General features: G+C 36.1%; 3 protein-coding genes and 1 non-coding gene across 4 annotated transcripts; 2 read left to right on the forward strand and 2 right to left on the reverse strand.

The window, feature by feature from the left end:
• Positions 1-500: 500 nt before the first annotated feature.
• Positions 501-7,900, reverse strand: LOC100254820 (tRNase Z TRZ3, mitochondrial). Its single transcript, XM_010656340.3, has 12 exons — positions 7,283-7,900; positions 5,626-5,715; positions 4,391-4,435; positions 4,207-4,261; positions 3,972-4,015; positions 3,352-3,864; positions 3,005-3,273; positions 2,652-2,799; positions 2,498-2,548; positions 2,002-2,405; positions 1,221-1,902; positions 501-866 (listed from the first exon to the last, which is right to left on the reverse strand). Exons 1-12 carry the CDS (start codon positions 7,661-7,663, stop codon positions 552-554), a joined length of 2,997 nt encoding a protein of 998 aa, XP_010654642.1. The 5' UTR covers positions 7,664-7,900; the 3' UTR covers positions 501-551.
• A 1,297-nt stretch (positions 7,901-9,197) lies between these two features.
• On the forward strand, positions 9,198-9,271 carry TRNAN-GUU (transfer RNA asparagine (anticodon GUU)). Its single transcript has one exon. It is a non-coding gene; the product is annotated as a tRNA-Asn (tRNA).
• Positions 9,272-9,472: 201 nt separating this feature from the next.
• LOC100241139 (photosynthetic NDH subunit of subcomplex B 3, chloroplastic) lies at positions 9,473-11,194 on the forward strand. Its single transcript, XM_002284170.5, has 6 exons — positions 9,473-9,767; positions 9,864-9,974; positions 10,073-10,129; positions 10,315-10,377; positions 10,807-10,869; positions 10,952-11,194. The coding sequence occupies exons 1-6, from the start codon at positions 9,561-9,563 to the stop codon at positions 11,024-11,026; spliced, it is 576 nt and encodes a 191-aa protein (XP_002284206.1). The 5' UTR covers positions 9,473-9,560; the 3' UTR covers positions 11,027-11,194.
• Positions 11,195-12,828: 1,634 nt separating this feature from the next.
• On the reverse strand, positions 12,829-13,920 carry TIP2;1 (aquaporin TIP2;1). Its single transcript, NM_001281029.1, is given in 3 exon segments — positions 12,829-13,262; positions 13,423-13,673; positions 13,774-13,920. Coding segments are annotated over 3 exon segments (750 nt in total). The 5' UTR covers positions 13,901-13,920; the 3' UTR covers positions 12,829-12,890.
• Between the last annotated feature and the right edge of the window lie 5,611 nt (positions 13,921-19,531).

Raw genomic sequence — 19,531 nt, forward strand, 5'->3', positions numbered from 1 at the left:
TTTTCCTATTTTATTTTATATATATAATATTTTTTAAAAGAAATTTAAAATATTTTTAATTTATTTTTAAAATTTTTAAAAATAAATTTTATGTTTAATATTTTATTTATTTGATTACTTCAAACTTATTTTACTTATTTTAACTCTTTAATATAAAATTTAAATAATTTAAATATATATAAATTTTAATAAATGCAACCATACTTTTTTTTTTTTTTCTTAAAACAAAACCTATTCTAAAGTGGTAAGAAGATGATCCACAGAAGTGCAATCTCAAAATGTCAAATGCCATTACAGTCAACATCCCACTACCACTCCTGTTGATTGCTTTGAGCATGGAGTCTACTCATCATATATTCATATTCCCTGATATTCATGTTGTGAATGATACCAAATACTGAAAGGCCCCCTACCAAAAAGGGACACAACCCAGATGCAGAGAGAAGTATACAAGCAGCACATAGAATCAAAACCTTACAGAACGCAAATTTCCATCAACATGATGAAGAATACGCTAATTATATTGATGATTGAATCATTTTTCTCTTTTGTTAAGAGGCCAAACCTGCAGAAATTACATCATCCAGTTCGTCAACAGTCATCTCATTCCTAAAGAGGAGTTTAAGGTATGGAAGAACTTTTGGGAGGACAGGCAAATCTGCCATGTTAACACTCATCAGGTCGAAGGCAATGCATGTTTTGTGCATATGGGCATCATCAAAAACTGGAATTTTTGGGTATCTTTGGCTGAAGTGGGTAAGGATGATCCGGTATGCGCCAGCAGAGTTCCCAACTTCGATTGCTTCATTTGTTGTGCTGTGGTTTCTTGCTATTGCCTCATCCACCATCCCCTCCTCAAAAGTTGCCTGCAACAATCACAAGAACAAGGTGGTCAATCATATTTTTCCTTTCTTTTGCCTCCCTTTTTACCAACAAAGGTTGAACATGGTCCTTCACCTTAATAATTAATATTTTAAATCATGTCATAACCTTGTTATGAAATCTCTATAACAAAAAAACCATGTAGACATCGAGAAATCATTCCAAAGCAACATAACTCTAGGTATCAAATCTAAGCTTCTTCCTAGAACCCTAGGTTGACAATTATGTCAGAGGTAATAGTCTTCATAAAATTCTGTTATATTACTTAAAGAAGAAAATGAAATCTAAAAAATATTATATTATGAGATGAAAAAACACAAATTCTTGTGAAAACTTGCCTCGTGTATAAGAACTGTTGCTCCACGAGCTGCTTCTATTAGTTCTGGGCAGGGCCTAGTGTCACCAGAGTACACAATCTTCCACCCTGGTATAACTTTTCCAACACTATTGATTCTCTCTGATGCTTTCAAGACAACACCGAATGCCTGGGGACAGTGCACAACAGGAAAGCTGATCAAAGCCTCCAAACCTGCTTCACAGAGCACTTTCTTCAAGTTCTTTAGGATTGGGAAAGCCACGCTATGGTCAACAGGACTCCCTGGTCTCTTCCAATAGCTCTGCATACGACTTCCTTTAGCAAATAAAGAGGAATCAATATTTTGATTCATTAACTCAACTGTATTTCTATTGTTTACATCCTCAAAACTGACTGGACCTTCTGGAGAAGAGTGTTCCTTGTTTGTTTCAAAACTGCACTCGAAAGCATTCAGTGAAACTTCTGTGGTGTGCCTGCAATCAAGGAACTGCATATCTAGATCTTCAAGTTTTTGGTATGCATCTAGATATCTCTTAAGCTGCCTTGGCCCAATAACAAGCAAAGGTTCATGAGGTACTCCCTTCAACAAATCACGTCGCAAAGTAAGTATTCTTGCCAGACCCGCATGGTGATCAGCATGAATATGAGAAATCCAAATACATCTTAAACCCCTCACAGCATTGTCAGCACCCTCTACACTAAATCTGTTCTCAGAACACATAAAACCATTCAAGTGTTAGGGTAATGGAGAAACTAAAACAACAGTATTGTGCATTTAAAAATTCATAAACAGTGATTTTTACCTTCGTTTCAGTTGTCCCAGGGTTCCTTCACCGCAATCTAGGAGCAAACTTCCCTTTGAGAAAAGATTAATATAAATAGAAGTAACATTTCTGTATTTAGATGGCTGGGAAGAACCAGTCCCTAGAAGAACAATCTCCATGTCTTCTCTTGTTATATTCTCCAAACAACCAGGAAGAGTATTCCAATTCAACCATGGTTCTTCAATCATAACTTTATCATCATGCATGGGAGTTATCTCCCCTTTTGCTTCTCCAAACCCATTCCAAAATTGGCCTACTTCTTGGGCAGCATCTACAACCTCTGGGATCTCTGAAACTAAGTCATCAATTATTTCTGAGGGAGAGCTCAAACTCGGTATACCAGATCTATCCAAACCAAGCTGTGCATATGGGCGCAAATGGAACTGTCCCACATAGGGGAGAATGTTATTACTATCTCATCTGCTCTCATTAAATTAAGCTACCAAGTTGGTCCAACGTCATAAAATTTTCATACCTTTAGAAGATTTTCAGCAGCAACGCTTTCACAAAGCTTTGTAACAGAACCCTGGAGACAAGAAACAAACTGTTCAATTACCCCAAATCATGATAAAATGTAGCTACTAAAAACTAATCATTGCCGTGTCAAAACAATGTGATAACAAACAAACCTCACTTGAAGCAATCAATTCTGGAATTGAGTGGTTAAGATGCCGAAGAGACCAAAAACCTGGGGCTGGAAAGAACCGAGGACAAAGGTAGTTAAGTCGTGCTGCAATTCTTGCACTAGATTTTAGAATCGGAATTTCCACATTCTTCCTGCACATAAAACGAGAAACATTAATTGCTGCATTAGCAAACTAGTAGGAATCACTAATCAAATATAATTGCTGCATGAGCAACCACGTAGGAATCAGTAATCAAACTACCAAAGTAAGGAAATATATGCTTCTGAAAGAAGGAATTACTAAGAAGATGATGATGATGATGATGATAATGATTGTGTAGGCAATAAGTAACGTACATTTCATGTCCAGCCATGATATGTTGGGCAGCACCAAATCTCTTCATCCACACTTGGTAATTGGGAGCCCTTACAACAGATGCAGGACTTAAGTGAATTACACAATTCACTGTTTTGGCACTCTCTGGTGGGTTGCTTGACGAACCAGCATAATAACTACTGAGGGATTCCACGGATAAAAGGTCCTGTAGATATGATTCCGTTGGGCAGTCTACAAGCAATACAAGAGGACCAGGAATAGAAGGTCCCATCACATCACTTGGATGAACCTAAAAAATAAGAAAAACAAAGCTATGGATCAAAACAAATGGTATGAAACATACATAGAACACCATAAGTAAACCCACCATGATATTTTTTCGATCTGACACTACTGATTTCCCAAGCTGTAATTCACGGTATTTTGGCCCAGCTTTCAGTCCAAGAGCCACAGCTTTTTGAGGGTCAAATTTCCCTTTAATCTCAGGCAATTCACAAACATAAATTACAGAAATATCACCAGGCTTCACCATAGCACCAGCTTTGCTGTCTTCACCTGCTGAATGTGGTAAAATTGGTTCCTGAAGATGATCCCTTCTCCCTTCTATGCCTACTTCAGAAGGATATAGCATGTTGGGTTCCTCTGTCACAATCTGAGATCCTTTCAGGCAACTTGGTCGCAAGAGAATGGCTGATATTTTCACAACTTCATCATCAATGAGAACAATGGGATCTGAAAACTCCCTAAGATCAGGAATAGGAGCACCATCAGAACCAAGAGCTTGCCCAAAGCTACGAGTATGGACCATGGCAGCATTTGGGATAAAGGATCTCATTGCATCAACTAAATATTTAAGATCTGAGGGACCCCAAATATTGACCTTTAAGGCAACAGAAAGAAGAGATTATAGTCATACATGTTAAAGTATTAATCTGACCAACTTCTATGGAAGAAAATGAACAGAGATTAAATCAATCTGGTACTTACAGACATTCCTTCATCTCCCATGCCAGCCAAAGTCAAAAGAAGCCCTACGATATAGAGTAACAATGGAACAATTCAGTTTCTCTTGCAGTCCTCACTTTGCATCAAAATCAAAAAATGAAGTAGAGTAGTAATGCTTTTGAAAATGTGATTCCACCCCGAGTATTTCAAATGTTCTCCTTTTATAAGTGGAACACAGTTGCAAGTGCAACTTAAAGAAGACCATGAAGGCACAGACCTGGAAGTCCACCAGCCGTTTCAGAGCAGACACGAGACAGAAATATGTGATCAATCTAAACAAAGATAAAGTGTTAAAATGCCTTCCTGCAATTAGAGGAATAATTCCCTCCATCAAAGATGAAGGAAACTTGAAATATAGACCCAAAAGAAGGAACAAAATATGTATTCTCAAGTATTTATACCTTTGACAACTTAATCTTATGCTCTGTGCAGAAACGTTGCAAGCCCTGGAAAGAAACTAATACGTTAAGAGGTTAGGGATATAATCATTTAAGAGGTTCATAAAATTCTCTAGCAGAAGCTGCCAAATCCAAAAGTAGATTGAGTATCACTTTATACACAATTTTACAAAATATCAAAAGGGTCTTTACATCCTTCAACCTTGCCTATTTTGGACCATCCATATGAGGAATCAGGTTACCAGAACTTGAGTTCCAGTTACATAAATCAACAAAATTTTGATAAGCAAGCAACCAGTGTCTGATAATGTAACAATAATTATTGTAAAGACTAAAAGAAAACCAGGTTACTTGGTTATATGGCAATCATCTATGGACTCTGCCATCAACTGTTGACATTTGAAAAGCATTAAATATGAGGGCAAAACATCTTTCAACGAGGGGCAGTTTCCAAGATAAGTCCTTCACTTATATCAGTTTACAGTACAGTGGAAAAAGACCAAGCAAGCTCAAGTGTCAAAAGGACTCATTTTGGTTGTATGATCCATCTATGCTTTTCAAGGAAACTATTTTCTAAATCCATGTAAAGACTCATTTGGAGGTAAAATAAAGCATAATAGCTCACAAAAACTATTTTCAATCTCGGTTTTGGATCCATGCTTGGCAAATCATTTCATGGGTTTTTTTTTCTTTTTCAAAGAATAAGAAAGAAGAAAGTTAATTCAAAAAAAAAAAATCCATTGATTGGGATACAAAGCGTCAGTAGATAAATCCATCCTCTGAGATTGGAATTGATTAATATGGCCTTCATTTTATTCCATTATGTGAAGAGGATTCTTTAGCCTTACAAGCAGTAACAAAGTAGTTGCCCCATGGATGTAAACAAGAAGAGCAAAACAAAATAAGTCTTTTATGGCTCTTCCTCTAAAATTCACAAGGAACTTTCTTTTTTGTTTTATAAGATAGGACCAAGACCTCATGGTTCAATGCCACAATACAACTGGTTCATGTACAGGTTCAACCAAATGTAAACAAGTTCACTAGGATAAAAGTTTCAACATGAAGAACACTAAGTGACAATGAACAGCATGAAACAACCCATATAAGATGTAAACCCAACAGAAAGGCACATGAATCATAATTGCGTGAATTGCTTCTTCTTTTCTAATCATAATTAACCAATTATATCATCAAATTTAAGCAGTGGATAAAATTCCTCACTGCTGCCAAATGTTTACCTCTCCAGCATTGAAAATAAATCTTTGTTTATCAAAGAAAAGCAAGACAGAAGACGAAGTATCTTGTGTATCCATCCCAGTCCCCAGAATCTGCAATCATAGCAAGTAAGAAGATATCAAATATTTTTAACCACAAGACATCTTGGATACTTCAAACTTTTAAGCTATGTTGGGTTCCCCAAAATTTTGAAAGAAAAAGCAAGGGGAAGAAAATACAGAGGAGAAGTAGAAGGAAAGAAAATGAAGAAAAATAAAAAATAGATTTAAATGCAATAAACTATTTTTATATGTTACTTCAAATTCATTTCACTTATTTTAACTCTTCTATACAAAGACTAAATATTTTGAAAATACAGAAGTTTCTAACTAATTTAACTATATATGATTTTCTTTCAGGTTTTCCACTAACAAACCAAATATGAAAAAATCATTTTCTTTACCATTTTTTTTCTTAATATTTTCCTGGATTCAAACATAGAAATAAATAAAACAATCTCTAAATCCTAGTAAATGCCCCGCCAAAATAAAATAATTTGCAAGTTGAAACATTTTCCAACACCCTCTTCACTAAAAAGTGAAGACAATATCCTCCAATAAACTAGTTCATGGAAACACCATTATGTATCGTTTGATTACAGGGTTTATCTTATGCAAATCAGGGACAGAATCCTAAGGCAATCAAAGTATGTGTTTTTCTAGCATAGTAGTATCACTAACTGAGATCCTGGACTCTCAAAAAAAATTTCCCAAATCACAGCCTTGTCCTAAGTTTACCGCTTCTCAGCACAGCCAAATCACAGTATGCTAAAAGCAAACTTCATAAAATTATTCACTAAACTGGTAGTTGGGTTTCCCCAACTGGAGCAGGGAAATCCTACTAGATGACTTCGGTATGTTATTCCACGCAATAATGACAAACCCTTGTTTAATTTTTGGTTGATTGTAGACAAAACCACCACAATATATTCTTTTGTGCTGAAAACTGAGAAAGCTCTCATCTTTGATATTATGAAACAACTAAAATATATCATTAGAGAATTTATTCAAGCCCGTCTAGCTCAGTCAGTAGAGCACAAGGCTCTTAACCTTGTGGTTACTTATCAAAAAATAAAGATAGAAGAAGCTGATTGATACAGCTTACTTCCTAGAAAGCCACGTTCAAAAATTTGAAAAAGAAGCCAATTTCATCATCTTGAAGATGTGCACACTTGTCCCATTTGGATTTGCTTTCGTATGTGCCCATTTGAATTCACCCATATCCCAAATTAACTAGAAAATTTAAAACTTTGAAATACTCTCCAGTGCAAGGAAGCACCTGTAATTAAACCCCAAAATCCAAATTAGCTACCAAAGTTAACATTGAGAACCCAAATGAACAGGAGAATGGAGACACAAATTACACAGTACACAATAACCATTAAAGAAAGCTCACAAAGACAAAAACCAATTCAGCCAATAATTGCACATAAATTTGAATTTATTTCAAATATTTCAGTAACCCAATCCCAATTCCCAAGTACCCCAAAATTCCATTACTCAAATTAACCACAGAGTAGAGAATTTTCCAAATACCCGCTTCTCCGAGCCATAAAATACAGCAAACCTAGTCCACAACATCACCATTAAAGAATCCCCAATGTCAAAACCCAAAAATTACCTGAACATAGCATATGGTATTGACAGGATTGAGTTTCCGAGCTTTCAACTGAAGGGTCTTGGGCCTGTCATTCTTGTCTCTCCCCTCAGCCCTCCTCTTGTTAAACCCAACAGACCCAGACTCAGTCTCCTCCGTTGACATACCTTTGTCTCTCCTATTAGTCTCCCTGAAAGAACTGCTATTCCTTCTCCTCAGATGGTGGGGGTGACGACGGAGTTTAGGATACCTTCCAGACGAAGAAGAGAGGACAGTGAAGAATGAAGGAGGATTGAGAAGAGGGGACTTGGATTTGGAGAGGGTGGAGAAAGAGAGAAATGGGGATTTAAATGGAGAAAGGAGAGGAGAGCAGTACAGGAGGCGGAAGCTTGTGAGATGGGGCATTGTTTTTGAATTGGATAGGCAGAGGGTTTTAGGAACCCAGCACAAAACCCTCTCCTCCAGTCTCTCCGAAGATTTGCAATTTTTTTTTCCTTTTCATTGACTTATCATCCAAACATGCCCTAAAGTCTAAATACCATGATGTCTCTACATTTTTGAGAGGACAATATTTTCATGGAAAATTCTTCCTAACCTACTTTCCATTTGTTCTTTCACTGATCACAATCTTTGACATTTTTTCACATCATTCCTACAAAGTTATCACAAGTAATCTTAGTAATGTCCATTTGTCAAAAGCAATTAGCATTATGGACTCCCAAATTGTCCTTGGGTCTCTTCATATTAAAATTTTTTAAGTCCAATTTGTTATGAAGTCTAAGTCACGGTAGTGTTTGTTTTTTGGTTGAACATAAAAAGTCAAAATATTTGATTTTTTCAATTCAACTAAAAATAACTCATTAACATCAACCAACATAATTAAACTAAATTTATTGATAATAAGTTTACTTTAATTATATTAATTAATATTAATAAGGTACTTTTAACTAAATAGAAAAAATCAAATATTTTGACTTTTTCTATTTAGTCAAAAAATAAATACCACATATCTCATTCAAAATTTTAGAGCTAAGTAGGGTGTTGTATATTTAACATTATCTTAAGCCAAACCCAACTTATTTTGCAATAGAGGCCTTTGTACGATAATTTTTTTGAGGATTTGGTGAAACTTTTTCTGGTCTCCTTCTCTATCATTAGATAGCTGCCACCCCTCATCTTTTGACCATCTTCTCATTTTTTGGGGGTTTAGGGTTAGTCAAAAGAAGTGTAATTGGTGTTGAGAGAAGATAGGTGTTTATGATTGAAGCGGGGAAAGGGGCATGAAATTAGGATGAAATTATAAAAATGTCATTCTTAATGGTCAATGAATGAACATTGCTTTAAGATTGTGTTGTAGCATTTGGTAAATATTAAAAGTAATAAGGATAAAAAAGGTAAAAAAAGTTGCAACAAAACTATATTTTGGCTTTTATAATATAAAAATTTATGCTATTTAATAAAAAATATTAACATATTTATATTTATTCTTATCATGATATCAAAAATAAATACTAAAATACTATATTTTTAATTTCTCATAATTATTTATAAATTTAATAATATATGTAAATTATATATTTATGAAATCATTCTAACATCATGGTTGTATTATAGTTGAATATTGACATGATCCTTGAATTATGATTTAGTAACTTTTTTTATTTATGTGATGAAAACAAAAGTAACAATCATTTTTTTGGTTGGCTTTAGGGATTGATTTTAAGGCTATTTTCAAAAGTTGCTATGCCTAAGAGTATTATTATTATTATTTTTTGGATGAGTTTATTTCAGTCATAAATATATATAAAATAAAAAAATAATTTATTTTAATAATAGAAGAAATTGCACCAAATTGACGGCAGGTAAAATCAATTTAAAATATAGAGTGAAATAATTTAATATATCATAAATAATAATCAATTAGCACTGCCACCACAAAGCTGGAATAGCTCAGTTGGCTAGAGCGTGTGGCTGTTAACCACAAGGTCGAAGGTTCAAGCCCTTCTTCTAGCGATTTGTTTTCCCATTCCCAACCTTTCATTATGTTGACTTTTTCCCTCTCCTTTCCAATCACTACCTTCCGCCCTGTTGACTTCTTCTCTCCCCTTTCCAATCATCACCTTCCATTCTCTTGATCAACGGTTAAGACCTATCTCCTTAGGGTCCCCCACATCACAAACAGATAAGATAAATATAAGAACCACCACACAAGCCATCCTCCAACCCCAAATGCAAATATCCAATTAACCATTACAAAACAATCTCAATCCACACCCCCTCTCCTCCCTCCACTTCTCTTCAAATGGGTACTCTTCAACTCAACTCATATGGCCTATCTTCTTTCTCACTCACCCAGAACTTCACCTCCAAAACCCACAAAACCCTTAAACCCTTCAACCCTCCTTCCTCCTCTAGACCCAAAATCAAGGCCATTGGGACCATCCCAGAAAGCCAGTCACAGGCTACCCCATCAGATGAACCACCTTCCGTCAACTTTGCATTTGTCAATGTAAGTTTTGAATTTTAACGGATAGTTCTTTTGAATTTTGTTTTACATATGCCCTTAGGCAGTGGCAACTTAGTATGAATTGTGGTTTGTTTTCAGTCAGTGTTGCTCCCTGATGGCACCCCGGATGTACATTTCCGATCAGCATGTGGTGGCCAAAAACTTAGGGACATAATGTTGGATTCTAACATTGATTTATACGGACCGTATGTACGTATTCTTGACTCATATACGGTATATGTATGTGTGTACCATTATGATTTTGTGTGCTTTTGTACCAAGTGGTTTGGTTGTACATTGGTTTTCAGGCTAGGCCTCTGTTAAATTGTGGAGGAGGGGGAACCTGTGGGACTTGCATTGTGGAGGTGATTTTTATGAATTTATAAGCAATTTTGGAATTTATTTTAGAGGAATTATGCAAATACAGTAGTGGGTATTTATGAATTACCATTATTTCATATGATATAAACCCTACATTCAAATTTAGAGATGGGTATGTTACCCTAGGTCCTCTTTTCACATGGTCCCTTTTCCTTTTTCTTGTTTATAGGTTATTGAAGGGAAGGATCTCCTCACCCCACGGACAGACAAGGAGAAGGAAAAACTCAAAAGGGTAATTATTTTGACAATTCCTATAAACTTGAATGATAAACTTTCAGAAGTCAATCTAAATAGGGTCTTATTAGAGTGCGTTTAGGAGTGATTTTAGAAAATTTTTTTAGCATTTTTAATACTTGAATGATAAAAAATTTTAAGTGTTAGAAAGACTAAAAACGTTTTCTAAAATTACTATCCAACGAACTCTTAGTATTGTTTGTCGATAAGGTTAATAATAAATTACCCTAATACTAATATTAACTTAATGATAGCAAAGCTATCTTAATAGGTTGGCATGAGAGCTTGAAGCTTAGAGTGTGAACAAGAACAGTTGAACATGTAGACTACTATCATAAGACCCTTGTTGCATTAGGTTTTTATGGAGTAAAAGCTCTTTTGTGATCTAAAAGGACTTATGTTTGGCTAAATGGGCTATTGTTTGCAGAACCCAAAAACTTGGAGACTTGCCTGTCAAACCACAGTGGGCAAGGCAGACTCAAGAGGCCTGGTTTGTCATTAGACTCAAGCCCACTTCTCAAATCTTAGTTCATGCCCAATCAAATTGCTTACTCCTTTTGGGTCTTATGCAGGTGGTGATCCAGCAACTTCCCGAATGGAAAGCCCATGAATGGACTTATGAAAAAGAATTGCCTTCGGAAACTTGACAACAGTTTTCTTTTCTTCTTTCTTTCTAATCATGTAAATTTAATATAATTTGGAATACAACTTTGAGATTTTTTTTTTTTAAGTTTTTATTTTAGCATGACATGCAATGGAAATATGAAGGGTGAATGGAAGGTTAAAAATGGAAATGAAACAAAGAATTTATATAAGCCCGTGTTGTTTGAATTTGAGAGCTACTCAATGATAGTAATGGAACGAGTTTTTTCAAATACATGTCTGATCCGTCTCCAATGAGAAGAGTTTGGGATAAAGATAAACGAGTTTAAGGTAAGTTTAATAAAATTTTAAAAACCTGGGATGAGTTCAAGATGGGTTCGATATGACTTTGTCTTGTCACATCCCTCAATTATATATAATTTTAAATACAAAATTAATTTTATTGATTTTTTTCATTTTCAACTTTTTAAACATAAATAAAATATTATTTTTTATAAAAAAAAATAAATTGTAAATATTTACAATATTTTTATTTATAAATTATATTTATTTTAAAAATAAAAATTTTGAAAAAGTTCAAAAAATTTAAGTGGGCTAAGGCGGGGCAGGGTGGGTACAAGAATTTCCTATACTCACCTTGCCTCACCCCGTCTCATCTCATTTATTTATTTTTTATTTTGATAATAATGGAAATAAATATAAATAAATGGGACAAAGTTGAGATAAGGTAACCCATACTAAACTTGTCCCATTGTCATCCTTAGAACTACCCCTATTCAAAGGCTTCCAATATCTACCGTTGTTCCTAGAATCAACTTAAGGAAGAAAAAGAACTTGAAGAGAAAATCCATGTCAAAAGGATTCAACTTTGTCTCAGTGAACAGTTTTGTTATAAATATTTGTGTCCTAATCTAAATAAATGTACACATATTGCAAAATTATAAATTAAGCTGATTGCAGTAAAAAAGTCTAAACAAGCACTTGGTTATATTCCATCACATAGCATTATTATCTTTTGGTTCCATTTCAATTGGCTTGTAAGATGATCTATTTGGAGCAAAGACTTTTATACTTGATTAGAAAATTCTCCTAGAAGTTTATTATAACTTATATAATAAGTCATAATCAAACTTAATAATCAAGCAAAAAAAAAAGCTCCACTACACACATCTTTCATCTTATTTTGATGTTAACAATTCATTTTAGATGTGACATGGTGCATTTCCTCTTTCTTTTTATTTCTTTCTTCTTCTTTTTTTTTTCCTTACTTCTAGTATGGATTTTTAATTTTCAAATGGTCTCACTCCTTTGAATAATCAATAGCCACCTTTGATTATTGAAATTTTCCCACCTTAGAAAAGTATGTTTTCCCCTCAATACAAACAAACCTAGCCCATACATCATGGATGGTAGTATGATACCACTTGCTTTAAGAAAGAAAAATTCTTTAAAATATATCATTTAGAAACTATTTTCAAATGTGAATTGAAAATCATCTTTTGAAATGATAAGTTTTTATTTTATTTGTTCTATTTTAAATCCCCACTAGGCTTCCCTGTAGCCATTATTGGCATACGTTCAAAGGAGGTTGGTTACATTATTAGCACATAGGTGGGCCACACTACTCCACTCCACAACAAAACCCACAAGGGAAAAAAAACAAAAACCTAGAAAGCAAAGTGGCTGCACATCACCAACCTCATTCATATGCATAATTGCATCTTTTACACAGCTTGAACCAAAGCAAGGGCTTTACAAATCCAAAAGGGAGAGAATCGAAGAAGATCAAAGAACAAAATACAAGTACAAAAAGAAAGAAGTAGCACAACTTGCTCTTCCTCCTTTTTATTTCAAAGGGAAATGGGTTGAGACAACAACAAACAATTGAGTTCCTGAAAAAAACTCAGCTTAGAATTCGCTGGACGCTAGTGGTTGATGATCAGAGCCCATGTACATAATTGCATAGACAGATCCTCCCATGCCACCTCCAATTAGGGGTCCCACCCAGTAGATCCAGTTGTCCTTGAAGTCGCCGCTGACGACGGCGGGGCCGAAGGAGCGGGCGGGGTTCATTGATCCACCGGAGAATGGGCCTGCAGCCAGGATGTTTGCACCTACAACAAGACCTATGGCAATGGGTGCAATGATGCCCAGTGAGCCCTTCTTCGGGTCAACCGCCGTTGCATAGACGGTGTAGACCAGAGCGAAAGTGATCACGATCTCGAAGACAATAGCATCAATGACTCCAACCCCAGCTCCAAGACTATGGACGGGAGTCGTCTGCCACAAAAAAAAAGAAAAAAGAAAAAAAAAAGGCCATTTATAATTAGGGTTACATTGAACTTCACCAACCAAAACCCAATCTCAAGGAACCTATAGGGTTCAGGAAGGACAATCTTTCTAATTCAAGAAGGAGCTTTAACCATAGCCCCAAACTTACCAAGCCTCCTGTGACAAGTTTGAGTAGGAAACATGCAAGAATGGAGCCAACAAGCTGGGCAATCCAGTACAAGATGCCAGTGAGAATGGTGATCTGACCACCAACAACCAGCCCGAAGGTCACCGCAGGGTTAACATGGCCACCGGAGATGTTGGCGCTAATAGCGACTGCAACAAAGAGAGCGAAACCATGGGCAACAGCAACCGCCACCAGCCCCGCCGGGTCAAGAGCAGCGTCTGATGTCAACTTGTCTGCCAAAGAAAGAAGAAACCCTCAATTATACTGATCCAGTTTATCATTGACTAGTCCTTACAGATGTTTATAGTGTATGAGAGTAGTAGTAGTGCTCACTGTAAGCCATGACTGAACCGACTCCAGCAAAGACGAAGAGTATGGTGGAGTGGAACTCAGCAAGGTAGGCCTTGAAGGAGGCCAAACTGAAGGAATCATCGAAGCGGCCGAAGGCTATTTTAGGCATTTTTTGGAAGCAACTATTGAAGATGAATGAAGAGATGAGGATAGGAGAAGGCTGAGATAGCACAAGAGCCTTTCAGGGTCACATATATATAGAAGAAGACGTATGGCTATTGTATAAGGCTATAAGGCTTATCGTACATATTTGTTACTGTAGTAAGAAAAAAGGAATGTGAAAATGTTCAATATATCCATGCATATCCAATTCGGTTTCTCTCTGGCAATCCTAGCTGTCACTAACATGCTTTAATGGAAGTGTCGCGAAGCTCATCAATGAATGTCCATGTGAGCAGCCGAGAGAAGGTGTTTGATGGGGCCCTCTGAGAAGGAAATGATATAAAAAAAGGGAGGTGATGGAGGCATGACTAGCCCTGGGCCACCAATTGCACCGACCATGTCCGGGAATGGGCTAAACTTTGCGGGATTAGTATAATATGTGGATAGAATTGATGGGGATTATGACTTTTATTAATGTAATTGTGATAATTTGGTGGTCATTACCTGCTTAAAATATGGAAGATAGCCGACTGAGAGCGACAGCTAGGGAGGAATCTTTAGGGCTTTTGGCCTGTTTGCTGGTTTAATTTGGAGGACTTTTCAATAAAGAAAACGGGATTTGATTGTTTAATGGGATCCTTTTGTCTTATGGGATGATGAACCAAAAAGTTGTAGTGAATAGCTATGAGAAGCTTAGTGGCTGGATGGTCCATTCAATAGGCAAATATCAAATTTTTTTAGAGTTGGGTTAGTGGGGATGCCCATCACACTGGTCCATGTCGCTGAAAACCAAAAGAATGGAATAGCTACATTGTCCCCCCCCCCATACATTGTTCCCTGGAAGAACTATTGATCAAGGACAAAACCTTGGAAAATCTGCACCCCGTTGTGAATATTTTGTGGTCACTGGTCACAAGCCTGTGAAGGCCTTAATTAATGGAAAGGGTATAACCACACCCCTAAGGTTTTGATCATAGTACAAAAATGTACTTTTTTTTATATTTACAAAAAGACTCCATTAATCAATTGATCACGTATATATTATTTTTTACTTATCAAAAAGACATTAGTGGTATCACATGCACGTTTTTAAGTCTCGTCCATTACATCCTAATTTTATTTATTTATATTTTTATATTTTGATTTTAATCATTTTTTTTATTTAACGATCTAAATCTCATCATACATATTCAACGATCTAGATATTTTTCAGAGATTTTATTCAATGATATAATACTATTATACCTTAACATTTTCCCAATGAGAAAGTCACATGACAAAATTGAAGGATTATGCTATTAGCCTAATTTTGAATATCACAATTATGGTCTGCATTGGTGGCACGCAACTTCTTTGTTCTTTTAGAGGATAGGGCCAAAGAAACTTCACATCATCCAGGCGGGAGCAGCCATCAATGTTGACAGTGTCAACATATGAATACTAGCCACCTTCCTCAGTGGGTATTGTACATTGTTAGACCCAAGGCTGGTAGAAGACAGAGTAGTTCATGTTTCTGCCACAGTTGAGTACAGACTGACTGATATTACAGAGCAATCCTGCAGTTGCTTCCGGAATCACCCAAGAAAGGGTGGGGGGCTCTTTCCATTATCGCTCAGGGTGTAACCATGCCTCCTGTTTTTAGATCGGATTTGTAAGTTCCAAATTAAGTATATGATGATTTTAGCAATCCCAAATGGTATACCTTGTTTGTCAAAACTATGCATAAATTAAAATGTAGATTGTGTATTAAAATCAATATATATTTTTTATTTTCGTATTGGACTTTTCTTTGAAATTGTGAATTATTTTAGCAAATTTAGTCAAATAAGTACAACAGGTTTAATTAAAATTGAAGAGAAAAAAAAAAAAACCAAACAAGGCCTCCTCCCTTACTGTGCACATGCGTTTCCAAGATGATTCATAGACCAGCATAATGTACAAAATAGAAGTCCGTGGCGGCCAATAGCTGGCATGGATGTTGAAAATAAGTGAAAATGCAGGAGAGGAAGGGAGGCGGACCCAAACAGGGAACTGAGCTCGTCAGATAATTGTCAAGAAATGGTCTGGCCCAGTGGAAGTCGGACACAAACAGGGAATTGAGCTCGTCAGATAATTGTCAAGAAATGGTTTGGCCCAGTGGAAATTAAGGGCATGATAAGGACCAATGCCGGAATGTATGAAAGAGGCACATGGTTTCCGGTTCAATTCCTACAACCATGAGTCCCTAAATTAAAATTTTAAACAAAAGAGAAGTCAGAGAGAGAGAGAGAGAGAGAGAGAGAGATTATATGACTAACAGCCTGTATACAAGACCCTATTAGGATAGAACAACCAAAACCTGAATGTAGTTAAATAAATCAGGCCCCCTCCCCACAGACTCAGAAGCTTAGTGATGACTATGAGTTTGTTTCGAAAACGTAGAGATCACTGAACTGGAAGAGCTTTGGTGAGATAATTAACAAGCTGATTGACAGAGGGAGCATAACCCATAACAAGAGTTTTGTGAACCACATTTTTTTGAACAAAATGAAAGTCAATCTTAATATGCTTCGTTTGGCCATGAAAGATTGAATTGACAATCATATAGTTGGCACTGATGTTGTCATAGTAGAAATAAGGAATACAGTTGATGGCAATGTTGAGTTCTAGAAAAAAAAGGGCCAACCCAACTCAATTCAACAACACTACTTGCAACAACCTTGTATTTAGACTCAGCAGTAGAGCGAGATACAACTTTTTGCTTTGTAGAAGTCCATGAGATGAGATTAGAGCCCATAAACATATAGTAGTCGCTGGTACTTCGATGATCATCAGGGCTGGAAGCGTATTCAACATCAGTAAAACATGTTAAATTGTAATATGGAGTGGCTTGGATTGAAAGGCCATAACGAGAAGTCTCTGTCGGATAGCATAAAATGCGTTTTACAATTTGCTAATGAACGTCAAAAGGGGAATGTATAAATTGGCAGGCTTTGTTCATAACAAAGGAAATGTCAAGCCTTGTTAATGTGTAGTACTAAAGAGCCCCAACTACACTTTTGTATGCAGTGCCATCTACAAGAAGAGTCCCGTCATGAATGAATTAAGCATAATTGGAAGCCATAAGGAAATGAAATGACTTAGAATTAGTTATGGAGGTGTAGGTAAGAAGATCTGTGATGTACTTATGCTGATTGAGATGTAGACTAGAAGCAAAACAATGCACCTCTATGCCTAAGAAATAATGAAGAGGTCCCAAATCTTTAATTGCAAAGTGATGACCAAGTGAAAGGATGAGCTGGGAAATAGAGTCAGAATGAGTATCTGTGACAAAGATATCATTGACATAAATGAGTACTATAAGAAAAGCAAAACTTGACTTGTAGATGAGTATGAAAGAATCTGCAAGAGAACTAGTGAATCCTCATTGAGAAAGAGCTTGGCGAAGTTTGGTGAACCAAGCATGGGGAGATTGTTTGAGACAATAGAGTGTTTTTTCCAATTTACACACATGATTAGGGAATTTGAGATGAACAAAACTTGGTGGTTGCATCATAAAAACTTCCTTGGTAAGGTTGTCGTGTAGAAATGCATTTTGGACATCTAACTGTTGGACAAGCCAATCTTGAAAGATGGTAAGGATGAGAACCACACAAATCATAACAGGCTTGATTGCCAGGTTGAAGGTTTCAAAAAAAATCTAAGCCAGCTATTTGGTGATAGCCTTTAGCTACCAAACGTGCTTTGTATCAATCAATACTATCATCAACTTTCACTTTAAGCTTGTATACCCACTAGCAACCACTGACTTTCCAATGAACAAGGGAAGGAACCAAGTGCCAAGTTTTATTCGTAATCAAAACATCATATTCAACTTGCATAGTTTGTTGCCATTGAGCATTTTTAATGGCCTGGTTGGTTTAACTTGAGGTCCTACAATATTGTTCAAAAATAGCTTAGGCTTGTAAAGTCCAGACTTAGATTGTGTCACCATGGGGTGATCATTGTGAGTTGGTGGCTACTTTCTTTGGAGGGATATGCAAGTCCTCTACCAAGGGAGTTGAAAAGGTAAAAGGTTGTGATGGTGGAGGAAGAGATTGTGTAAAGAGGTTGTTGCAATAAGTGGATTAGGATGTGGTACATATGGAGAGATGGAAAAGAAGAAAGGAAAGGAAGAAGAAGAGAATGAGGAAGTAGGTGTAAAGTTTGAGATGGAAGGGGAAATATGAGTAGTAGAGGAAGGAAAAATAGGAATAATGATTGGAGAAGATGGACAAGCTGTACAAGGAGAAAGAGACTGAATATTAGAAAAAGGGAAAGAGAGTTCATTGAACACAACAGGCCTAGAAATATAAATTTTGCTCAAGATGTGATCAAGACATGGATAGCCTTTATGTTATGAAATATAACCAATGAAGACACATTCATGAGACCGGAATTTCAGCTTGTTATCATTGAAATGTCGTAAAAAAAGAAAATAAGAGCAATAAAAAATTTTGAGATGTGAGTAAGATGGTGGTGTGTGATAGAGAAGAAGGTGGGGAGATTTGTGAGCTAAAATTGGAGTTAGCAGCCTATTGATAAGGTAATAAGCAGTTTGAAAAGAAAAGGTCCAACAACTGAGAAGCATATGAGCATGAGCTAGGAGAGATAATCCCATTTCAACCACATGGCGAATTTTCCTTTCTACCCTACCATTTTGTTGTGAAGTATATAGACATGAAATTCTATGGAAGATACCCTAAGACTCAAGCAATTTGGAGAAAGGCATATATTCCTCACCCCAATTAGATTGAACAGATTGGATTGTAGCATTGAATTAAGTTTGAATCATAGCTTGGAATTTAAGAAACATGGAAGAAGCCATTAGATTGAACAGATTGGATTGTAGCATTGAATTAAGTTTGAATCATAGCTTGGAATTTAAGAAACATGGAAGAAGCCTTATCTTTTGTGTTAAGTAAGTAAAGCCAAGTAGACTTGGTATGATCATCAATGAATAATAAGAAGTATTTAACACCAATAATGGAAGGAATAGGTGAAGCACCCCAAAGATTTATAAGTATTAATGGAAAAGGTCTTACAGCCCAAGATTAAGACAAATGAATAGGAAGACTATGACTCTTAGCAAACATACATGAATTACAAAAATTGAAATTGGAAGCTCTTGGTTTTTGAATATTACAAATATAAAAAAACTTATACCAGATGTTGTATCTTTGGTTTGAATGATGAGGGCTTTGGAGATAGAAAGTGAGATGGATTAGCATGAGGAGGATGGTAGTGAGCAAACTCTGTAGAGGCCACAATCAATGTGTCCTTGGAGGAGGATATTATGCGTGTCTTGATCCTTCACAAGAAAATAATCAGGATGAAATTCAACAAAGGCCTTATTGTCTCTACACAATTTGGACACACTGATAAGATTATTTGAAATGATAGGTGTGTGACATATGTGATTAAGTAGAAGAGAATGTGAAGAATTTGGAAGAGCAACATATCTAACATGAGAAATTGAAATTTCTCACCATCCCCAACTGCCACTTGATCTGACCTTGTGAATGGTGTTGCTGAAGTCAACTTGGAATAATCTGGTGTGAAATGATGAGTTGCCCCCAAGTCCAAGTACCAATTATTATCAACCACAAAATTTGTAGTA

Source organism: Vitis vinifera, chromosome 9, assembly GCF_030704535.1.
Source record: "Vitis vinifera cultivar Pinot Noir 40024 chromosome 9, ASM3070453v1".
Classification (NCBI taxonomy): Eukaryota; Viridiplantae; Streptophyta; class Magnoliopsida; order Vitales; family Vitaceae; genus Vitis; species Vitis vinifera.